General features: G+C 46.5%; 2 protein-coding genes across 2 annotated transcripts in view; both read left to right on the forward strand.

Moving 5' to 3' along the window:
- Positions 1-3,660, forward strand: part of Tp53i3 (tumor protein p53 inducible protein 3) — a 6,904-nt gene extending 3,244 nt beyond the window's left edge. The window contains 6 exon segments of the mRNA XM_021202321.1: positions 486-553; positions 556-797; positions 2,735-2,815; positions 2,818-2,902; positions 3,489-3,602; positions 3,605-3,660. Of these exon segments, the coding sequence (XP_021057980.1) occupies positions 486-553; positions 556-797; positions 2,735-2,815; positions 2,818-2,902; positions 3,489-3,602; positions 3,605-3,660 (646 nt within the window).
- A 387-nt stretch (positions 3,661-4,047) lies between these two features.
- Sf3b6 (splicing factor 3b subunit 6) lies at positions 4,048-10,888 on the forward strand. The gene is made up of 4 exons (XM_021202391.2): positions 4,048-4,332; positions 5,184-5,302; positions 10,394-10,532; positions 10,651-10,888. Exons 1-4 carry the CDS (start codon positions 4,303-4,305, stop codon positions 10,738-10,740), a joined length of 378 nt encoding a protein of 125 aa, XP_021058050.1. The 5' UTR covers positions 4,048-4,302; the 3' UTR covers positions 10,741-10,888.

The following is a 10,888-nucleotide window of genomic DNA, read 5'->3' on the forward strand; positions in this document are numbered from 1 at the left end:
ACACAGACCCAGGAGCAATCTGCACCTCGAATCATGCGGACTTGTCTAACACAGACCCAGGAGCAATCTGCACCTCGAATCATGCGGACTTGTCTTTAGGGCCCAGGGCAGGAGAAGAAGACTAGGAGTGTGTCTCAGAGGTAGAACATTTTCCCAGCATGCTCAGGGGCCCTGACTTTGGTCTTCAACAATGAAAAAGGAAAGGATTTCTTCAGTATGTTTCGTGTTTTGACTAGAGATAATGGGCTTGGCTACAATATTTTTGCAACTAAAGCCCATTTTCCACTTGATCAGAGACAATAAGGGATACACACACACACACACACACACACACGCACGCAAGGGAAAGAAAAAGAAAAGAGAGAGGCAGAGATGGAGAACTGTCAATGCTCCCCTTCAAAATGCAAAATGCAAACTACTTGGCATTTGGTCCAAGGGTCAGCTGATGTACACAGGCTATTTCTATACTTGGACAGAAGAGAAAGTTTCCACAGTTTCTCTGCTTTCCATCCCAGGCCATGTTCAGCCGGAGGCTTTGTGCTGATCCATGGAGATCAAGTGGCGTGGGCACAGCTGTCATCCAGCTGGCTTGGGGTGCTGGCACTGTACCTCTGGTTAGAGCTGGCTTCCAGCATAAGCTTCAAATGGCAAGGAAGCTCATGGCTGCAGCTGGATTCAGCTATAGAGAAGATTTTCCTGAAGCAACTCTAAGATTCACTAAAGGTAAGGCACTTGCAGCACAGCAGGCACCGAAAGACGATGCAGCACAGACTAATCTAGAGATGGTCAAAAGGGGGGTGGGGGAGAGAACCCAGGAAGCAGGGGTGTGTGTGTGTGTGTGTGTGTGTGTTCTAATACCAAATCTGGATATTTTTGAAGACAGGGTTCCCTGTATTCATGCTGGCCTCAAACTCACTGTAGTAGAGAGTGACCTTGAGCTTCTGGTTCTCTCATCTCTTATCTCCTGAGTGTTGGGATTATAGATGTACACCATCTTGCCTGGATTATGTGACTCTGGGGGTCAAAGCTGTCTTAGTTAGGATTCTACTGCTGTGAACAGACACCATGACCAAGGCAACTCTTATAAGGACAGCATTTAACTGGGGCTGGCTTACAGGTTCAGAGGTTCAGTCCATTATCATCAAGGTAGGAACATGGCAGCATTCAGGTAGACATGGCGCAGCCAGAGCTGAGAGTTCTACATCTTCATCTGAAGGCTGCTAGGGGAAGACTGATTTCCAGGCAGCTAGGATGAGGCTCTTTTGCCTATGCCCACAATGACACACTTACTCCCAAAGGCCACACCTCCTAATAGTGCCACTCCCTGGGCCAAGTAAATACAAACCACCACAAAGGCCAAGGCCTCATGCATGGTAGACAGACACTCTACCAACTGAGCTACATCTTCGCACAAATCTGTCTCTTTTTTTCCCATCCATCATTTTCCATTTTCCTTGTGAGTAGGAAGGGAGAGATGAGAGCAAAGCTGGCAGCCCCTGCAGACCTATAGCCGCATTTGCTACTTCGTGGGTTCTCTTTTCTACCCTTCTCCACCTCTTTTCTTTTACCCTTTCAACCCACTAACGCTAGATAGGGGAGAAACAAGGATAGAGCTGAAGAGGGGCAGCGTCATCATTGGACTAATTCCTGCTGGTTAGGGCCATTGTACTCCTTGGGGCAAGTTTGATCCTCTTATTCAGATACCTAATTTCCTCTTGTTGTTTCTTCTTTGTGCACAGCTACTTAAACCATGATCAACCAACAACTCACCCACCTCTCAGGGCCCTAGTATTCACATACCCCTTGGAAGAGTTCCCCAGAATTCCAAACATCACACAATCTCAGAAACTGCCTGATGCTGACAAATCCCACCCCTGCAGGAGCACAGGGCCAATCCCAGTCAGTGGCTGTGGACAATCTAAAGCAGCCCATACCCCACACCTGGGATGAAAAGGAAAACATATTCCCATAATATGTCTGTGATTTTCAAAGAAACCAAAATTTTCACTACACAGAGACCCTCTAACTTAGATGTGGACAGTCTACTCTGTGGCCTGGAACAGGACTTCCTCTTTTCCACTCTTACCCATGCCTGGATGCCTGTGGGAATGGATTTATTGGGGGTGAGGGTGGGGATGAGATAAAATACCAGGTGTTGGTGTAGTTATTCCCACCTCTGTGATGAGGTGGGGAACAGGGACTCAGGTAGGAGATGCACGAGGTAACACATGCAATTATAATTCCACTCACACAGCCTTTCTATGGCCACTGTTTCAGGTCCAACCGCACTAGCCTCCTGTGCTTGTAGTGATTTGTTATCTTCAGGCAAGGTCTCACTAGGTAACCCAGGCTAGCCTCAAGCTCGAGCTCTCCCTGCCTCAAACTCCACGTGCTGGGATTACAGGCACGCACCGCCACACCTCCATTTACCTTTACTCACATGTCCAGAGATATACCTTGAAACCTTATGTGTACCAATGCTTGTGGTTAACATGATGACGGATCTCTTTCCTTTGGGAGCTGCTGGATCCTATTGAGAGAAGAATGTCTTTTTTTTTTTTTAATTTATTTATTTATTATATGTAAGTACACTGTAGCTGTCTTCAGACACTCCAGAAGAGGGAGTCAGATCTTGTTACGGGTGGTTGTGAGCCACCATGTGGTTGCTGGGATTTGAACTCTGGACCTTTGGAAGAGCAGTTGGGTGCTCTTACCCACTGAGCCATCTCACCAGCCCCGAGAGAAGAATATCAACTGCCCGGCTCTTGATGGTCACTGGGCTCTCTGTGGTTTAATAGGAGGAGCTGTTGTTAGTTTTAGTGGGCTCTGTTTTTAGAACTACTTTTTAAATGAGGAAGTCCGATCACTAGTTTACTTCAATCTAGGGATAATGAGGTGGGTTGTAAGTGAAAGAAAGTAGGACTGTCACCAAGAAAATTGCCTTTGTACAAACAGCTTGCTTTTTAAATAAATCTGCTACCTTGTGTACCAACTGGTAACTGTGTTCAGAGAATTAATTCTCTAAACCCTCCCACATATTCCTATACTTCATATTTATATGTTTCTATCAGGATGAACAAAAGGATGAAGGTCCAAGGCTTGGTTTTCAGGATAGACCTCTTCTCAGTAGACGAAGAAAGCCTATGTAAGCTTGGACCTTCAACAGATTTATGTTCCTAAAATCCTTTGCAGCATTATAGAAGGAGCCAGCTTTGGGATTATATCCCATCAGTTTCGCACCTAGTGGGGAAGATAAGGCTTCAGTATTCCTTTTGTGTTAAGCTATGTAAGTCTGTCTGATACACTAGTACTTTACTGCAGCCTTCAATCTTATCTGGTACAGCATGAGGTGGCACATTTGAAAGCATGCTCTTTCCTGATGGGAAGTGAAAGGGCGTGCTGTTTCAGATACTCAGAACATTAGGGCTAGGCAGGATGGGGAATAGCAGGGTTAAGGCCTTTCTTCAGGTTGATAATCTTTTCCTTAGTACAAACACTGGCGAAAACTTTCACAGAGCAGATTCCGCCCTTCTCTGCAAACAGCCCCCAACGTCTGCTGCCGGTTCTGGATAGAGTCTACCCGGCAACTTATATTCAAGTGGCTAATATGTAGAGGCTAACAGGAAAGTGGGCAAAACCGTCTTGGAGCTGCCCGAGTGAAGGAGGACCTCCGAGCAAACTTGGAAGTGGGCTCTCTTCCCAAGTCCGCTCCTGTGAAGCTGGTCTAAGGAAATAAAAAGGTGTATGGTGACGGGCGGTGTGCTCTGTTTGCGTGGACAGGGGCCGCGGGAGCCGGGCGAAGGAGTTCGGCCGTCAGGTGAAGCGCGACCTGAGACCCAGGGCCCGGGATCGGCCTTCCGAGTAAAGTTCAGATTGGGAGCCCGGTGGGAAGCGCTGGCGAGCCGGGTTCGCCTCCGCGACCTAAGCGCTGAATCGCAGCCTGTGGGGCTGACCGCTCTCGCGGACCCCGCCCCTCGGTCCTCAAGCCACACCCCTCAAGCCAACACCTCCCTTCCGGTACCACTCGCCCCGCCTCTTCCGGTCCGCTATCCGGAAGCGTCTTGGAGCTCGCTAGTTCGCTTTCCGGCTTGAGAATGCCTTCTCTGTAGTGTGACTTGGAGCATCTTTTCTAGGAAGTAAACACGTCCTAGTTTGAGACGCGGACTTTCCGGCAGCGCTGTAACCGCTTCCGGCGCTACCTGGCTGTAAATACTCCGTACCTGACGCCGTGTCGTCCACGAAGGCGATCAGGTTTAGAAATATCCAGAGGGATCTTACGATAACCTACATCAGCCCGCCAAGATGGCGATGCAAGCGGCTAAGAGGGCGAATGTGAGTACCCCGCTTTCTGCGTGATAGGGAAGCGAGGTTGTTGCTTGACAGGTGCTGCGAGGATGGGGAGCGTTTGTTATCCTTCCGCCTACAGGTGGGGAAGCTTGTTATCAGGTCTGTCAAAGGAGGTTCTGCCCTGGGCTCGTCCTCAGGGGTGTGTTCCTTGAGTGACTTTTCGCCCCACCCCTATTGAGAGCCCCCTGGTATCAGTGACCACGTAAGGCCTACACCTAGGACCAGGCGTTGGGCTCTTCTGAGTCCAAAAAAGTCGATAACATAGACGTGCCTTTAATCCCAGCACTCGGGAGGCAGAGGCAGGCGGATTTCTGAGTTCGAGGCCAGCCTGGTTTACAGAGTGAGTTCAGGACAGCCAGGGCTACACAGAGAAACCCTGTCTCAAAAAAAAAAAAAAAAAAAAAAAGGCGGGGGGGGCGGGCACTTAGTAGCTGATGAGTAAGTGAGAGGAGCCCAGTGCTTTGTTTACTTTGTTTTGTGTGAATTGGGAGGACCGGATCAGCTGCTCAGCTGAGGACTAGAGGCTGGTGGGAAGGGAAAGCCTGTAAGAGGAACAGAATTCACTGACACAGGTTCCTCAGATGTGAGAAGGCTTATGAGTAGGATTTTACTGTCCTTTCTTCCCCAGGAGACATTAAGGATGTGTTAAGTGAAGAGGGGATCCTTGTTAAGTTAGAGTGGGGTTTTAGTTGCTCCTGACAGTCTTCCCTCTGCTGACTTCCTGAGGAGCATCCGGTGGTAGTTCTTACTCTTGGCTTCTTCTTTGGCTTCACTGGGGTCTTTATCATGGCCGCACTGCTGTCCTTCAGTATAATGATTCTTATTTCTTATTTTAGATTCGCCTCCCACCTGAAGTAAATCGGATTTTGTATATACGGAATTTGCCATACAAAATCACAGCAGAAGAAATGTATGATATATTTGGGAAATATGGACCTATTCGTCAAATCAGAGTGTAAGTTTTTCTAAGACTTATAATATCACTTAAAGGATATGGTTGTCTAATCTGTAATCCGAGCTGTAGCTTGCAGCAGGACTGCACTGGATGGTATGTAGTGATGTGTCTGCTTTGCAGTGAGACTATAAGACCCTTGAGTAAAAGTACCTTTCTGATATCATGTAATGTTTAGTGATAAAATCTTCTGATTCCGAATCAAACCATTAAACTACAATACCTAAACGTGTGCCATTTAAGGGTCCCTCTGGAAGGATTTTTAAAGCTTTTATTTTTAGTCATAAAAATTTTTAGTCAGGAAGGCACCATTGAGAAGGTCCTGTGGGTTTGAACCCAGGACCCTGTACATGCTAGGCAAGCACTGACCTTTGAGCTATAATCCCAACCCCACTGTCTTAGTCAGGGTCTCTATTCCTGCACAAACATCATGACCAAGAAGCAAGTTGGGGAGGAAAGGGTTTATTCAGCTTATGTTTCCATACTGCTGTTGATCACCAAAGGATGCAGGACTGGAACTCAAGCAGGTCAGGGAGCAGGAACTGATACAGAAGCCATGGAGGGGTGTTCTTTTCTGGCTTGCTTCCCCTGGCTTGCTCAGCCTGCTCTCTTATAGAATCCAAGACTACCAGCCCAGAGATGGTCCCACCCACAAGGGGCTTCTCCCCCTTGATCACTAATTGAGAAAATGCCCCACAGCTGGATCTCATGGAGGCATTTCCCCGACTAAAGCTCCTTTCTCAGTGATAACTCCAGCTGTGTCAAGTTGACACAAAACTAGCCAGTACACCCACTATATATTTTTCTATAAGTTTTCTGAAGTAAGTGTGGTGGGACACGCCTATAACCTCAGTTTATACATGGAGGCAAGGGTTGAAGGTGATTCTCATCTATACAGTGATTTTGAGGTCAGCCAGAATTTCTTTTTTTTTTTTAATTTATTTATTTATTATATGTGAGTACACTGTAGCTATCTTCAGACACTCCAGAAGAGTCAGATTTCATTACGGATGGTTGTGAGCCACCATGTGGTTGCTGGGATTTGAACTCAGGACCTTCAGAAGAGCAGTTGATGCTCTTAACCGCTGAGCCATCTCTCCAGCCCCAGCCTGAATTTCTTAAGCCTACAGCTCAAGTCAAGCGGAAGATTTTCTTTTTATAACCTCAGAGCCCCTTCCTGGCTTTTAGGACCATGAGAACCTGAAGCCTTTGCTTTCAAATGATCACCATCTCTCCTGGCAGTAAACTGCTTCCTGGGAATATACCATCATTTGTGATGTATTCCCATTAGTAGCCAAATGAGGATGAAACAAAAATCCCATAGAAGGAGTGCTCTCTTTAGAAGGTTTCAGTCCTCTGAACAGATGCTAAGGGCTTTGTACTCTCTACTGAGTGCATTTTGTCTGTATTTTGAGGAATGCAAGAATCCAGGTCCTTCGAAGAACAAATAATAATATGTAGATAGTCTCTGATTTGAGAGCCAGGGAACAAGGGTTTGCTTTTAATACCTGTAACTAGCCATGTGACAAGCGGCCAGACTTGTTAGGTTTTTCTTTCTTCTGTAAGATAATTTGGATGGTGGCCCTTTGGTCCTCAATGTGAAGGCAGTGTGATAAATGGACTGCATTGGTTGTTAGACCTGAGTGCAGATGCTAATGGAGTCTTTCAAGTTAAGTGAGACTGGGCAGAGTGTTTCCTCTACCTAGGCTTCAGTATGAGACACTTAGCTTGAGTCAAACTGCACAGTCCATACATCCAGTCACTCTCCATAAAGCCACTGAGCCTTCCCTGTCCACCCCTTAGTCACCATAACTTAGTCCTTAGTTAGTCCTAAGACTCAGTAGTTAATACATGGTCACGCTACTGCCCATGAACTCACCTGTCTTTCTTGGCAGAGGTGACTGCCTCCAGGCTTTGTGTTAATAGCATTGCTGCATGATCCATAGTAACCTCCCATCCACACACAAACACACACACACACACACACACACACACAAATGAATAGGACTGGAGGTACAGCTTATTAGTTGAGTGTGCAAGGCCTTGAGTTCAATCCTTAATACTGTAAAAAGAAAATAAATAATAGCATGTCTGTGATTAATTTATGAAGGCATTATAAAGCTTACTTATAGCGCTCACTTGAGAGAAGATTAAGTCAGAGTTAGAGAATGATACCAAAACCACAACATAAGAACCAGTCATGGTGGTGCATGCCTTTAATCCCAGCACTCGGGAGGCAGAGGCAGGTGGATTTCTTAGTTCAAGGCCAGCCTGGTCTACAGAGTGAGTTCCAGGACAGCCAGGGCTACACAGAGAAACCCTGTCTNAAAAAAAAAAAAAAAAGAAAAGAAAAAGAAAAAAAAAAAGAAAAGAAAGAAAGAAAAAGAAAAAAAGAACTAGTCATGGTAGAACACACCTGTAATCAGAGCCACATTGGAGACAGAGGCAGAAAAACTACAAGTTTGAGACCAGTCTGGGCAGTATAGTGTGGCAAATTCAATCCGGCAGGGGTCACAGCTTGGTAGTAGGGTGCAGCCAAAGCATGAGCAGAGACACAGTAGCTTGGGGCCCTGGCTCCTTCTCAGCCTGGTCTCGGCTTCGGGAAAGACTCTTCAGAGAGGTCTCCCCTGAGCCCATTACAGCAGCTCTCCTCATCATCTCTGTCACAGCTCTCCTTTCCTCATGTGGCTCCATATGATCTGGGAGTCATACTTTCTATGTAATGTCTTTCTCTTGCTTGAAGGAAGGGGTGATGCCCACCTTTCACTGTTAGTTCTGCTGCTTGTCCTTGGAGAATGCAGTGATTGTTTAATGAAGTCATAGAAGTTTGAGGCACAAGAGCCTGGATCTTAGCTGCAGAGTGAGAAACGGTGGATCTTCTGTTCCCTCTGTGATCAGCCTCTGTTGCTTACTGGGTGCCAAGCACCCTGCCAGTACTGATTTGGGTTTTTTCAAAGAGGGTTTCTCTGTATCCCTGGCTGTCCTGGAACTCACTTTGTAGACCAGGCTGGCCTTGATCTCAGAAATCCGCCTGCCTCTGCCTCCTGAGTGCAGGGATTAAAGATGTGGACCACCACCACCAGCTAGTACTGACTTTCTAGAATGGAATTTGGTAAAACCTAGCCATGCTTCTTTGTGCACCAGGACAACTGATCACTCTACCAGACATGTAGTAGTCAAGTGGTACTTTGTATTCTTTGCAGCCTTTTAACATTGTTACCTTTCCTGTTAAACTCCCTCATAGGGGTTGGAAAGATGACTCTGGGGTCAGAGTGCTTCCTACTCTTCCAGAGGGCCCAAGTTCTGTTCCCAACACCCACTTTGGGTGCAGCTCTGGTTCCAGTTGTGTCCCACGTCACGTCTGACCTCCCAAGGGCACTGTTCTACATATAAACACCTCCACACATAACATGCACGTTGTTTTGTTTTGTTTTTTGAGATAGGGTTTCTCCGTGTGGCAGTGGCTGTCCTGGAACTCTGTAGATTCAGAGATCCGCCTGTGTTTGCCTCCTGAGTGCTGGGATTAAAGGTGTGCAACACTACTGCCTGGCACATATAAATCATTTTTAAAAACACATATAATATAGGACAAATGATACTGAAATCAGTATATGATGTCAAGTAACTGAAGCTAGAAAGGCTAAATTGTGGATGAGGGGTTTTTTTTGTTTTTTAAAGATTTATGTATTTATTATATGTAAGTACTCTGTAGTTGTCTTCAGACACACCAGAAGAGGGTGTCAGATATCGTTACAAATGGTTGTGAGCCACATGTGGTTGCTGGGATTTGAACTTGGTGCCTTTGGAAGAGCAGTCGGTGCTCTTAACCGCTGAGCCATCTCACCAGCCCGTGGATGCTGACTCCCTGTCCCTTTGGAGAGGTGGGGGTGCTATTTTGAGACAGGGCCTCTGCATAGCTTACTATGTAAACTCAGACTAGCTTTGAACTCACAGAGATCCACCTGTCTCTGACTCCCAAGTGCTTGGATTAAAGGTGTCTGCTACCATGCCCAGAGATTCGATTTTTGGTTTGGTTGTTCTTGTTTTTCCAGACAGGGTTTTTTTTGTGTGTGTAATAGTCCTGGAACTCACTCTGTAGACCAGGTTGGCATTGAACTCAGAGTTTCCCTTGCCTCTGTTTCCCACGTGCTAGGATTAAAGGTGTGTGCTACCACCTCCCAGCTCCAAAGGCACGATTTTGGAGTTAGGCTTTTACGTGTTTTTACTGTCCTTCTGATCCAGAATAGTGTTTTGCTTCACCTACTATGTGTGTTTGGCAAGCGAAGAGTCAGCCCACAGTCCCACACCTCATCCAATGGCTGCATAAGGGGTCTGTTTATATTCCAGACCATTGGAAAGTGGGCTCCCTGACAGCTGTACACATTGACCTTGGCCACTCCGTGCCTGCACATCAGGGCTCCTGTGGCTTCTCTCACTTCCCCAGCTCTCAGAGGAAGCCTGTGGGGCTAAGAAAAAGTGAGGCAGGGAGTAGTGGTCCTAGGAGGAGCCTGTAAGTGGGTACGGACCCCACCTGCCAGCATTTTGCCAGGCTCATGGGTAACTCTGCCAGGTGGTGTGCTTCTGTCCTCTGAGCAGAAGCTGTTTCCCCAGCCGAGGGCTGCACAGTGAACACTGAGAGCCTTGGTCAGCCATTGCTGGCTAGCAGGCCATCAGTCCTAGGTACTGTCCCTGCTTCAAGCCTGAGGAGTTACGTGAGCACAGTGTGTGCTGATTTCACAGCTTTGATTGGGCTCATGTGTATGCAGCTTTGTTCATAGTCTTGAGATATTCCACTTCAAAGCACATTAGCTTAAAAATTACACGCTCCTGTAGCTTATCTATTCATAGTGTTTATTCCCTCTGCTATTTTTACAGGTTGATTTCAAATTACTTACACTTATTTCTGTTGTCTCCAGTCAATTCTTACAGGGCTGAGAGTAGAGCCCAGCAGTAGAGAGCACTTGGAACAGAGGGCTTTAATATGTCCTTTGTAGTTTTAAAAGTTCAGTGCCAAAATAAACAAGACCCAGTTATAGGTTCAAAAAGACTGGAAATTGTTGATGCTTGGGTAACTGTCTTCTAACTGTTGTACAGAGGGAATACACCTGAAACCAGAGGAACAGCCTATGTGGTCTATGAAGACATCTTTGATGCTAAGAATGCCTGTGACCACCTGTCAGGATTCAACGTTTGTAACAGATACCTTGTGGTTCTGTATTACAATGCTAACCGGGTGAGTGCGGCCCACTCTGCAGAGGCGGTGCTGGGCGTGGGGGTTTCCTCCAGGCTAGTGCTGCTGGTGAACTGTGTAGCTCAGTCCCCGTTAACTATGGTGCTTGTCACACTTGTAGGCGTTCCAGAAGATGGACACCAAGAAGAAGGAGGAGCAGCTGAAGCTTCTCAAGGAAAAGTACGGCATCAACACAGATCCTCCCAAGTGAATAACAGCCACACGTGGTCCCCGTTACCTTTTCTCTTTTTAATTAATACTGAATATTGTGATTTCTTATTTGAGAACTAGAATGACTTGTTTGAAAGTTTTCTAGCATTAGAAAATATAATGTTAATAAACTTGTAGCTTTTGTATAA

The sequence above is a fragment of the Mus pahari genome, chromosome 7, assembly GCF_900095145.1.
Source record: "Mus pahari chromosome 7, PAHARI_EIJ_v1.1, whole genome shotgun sequence".
NCBI classification, from domain to species: domain Eukaryota; kingdom Metazoa; phylum Chordata; class Mammalia; order Rodentia; family Muridae; genus Mus; species Mus pahari.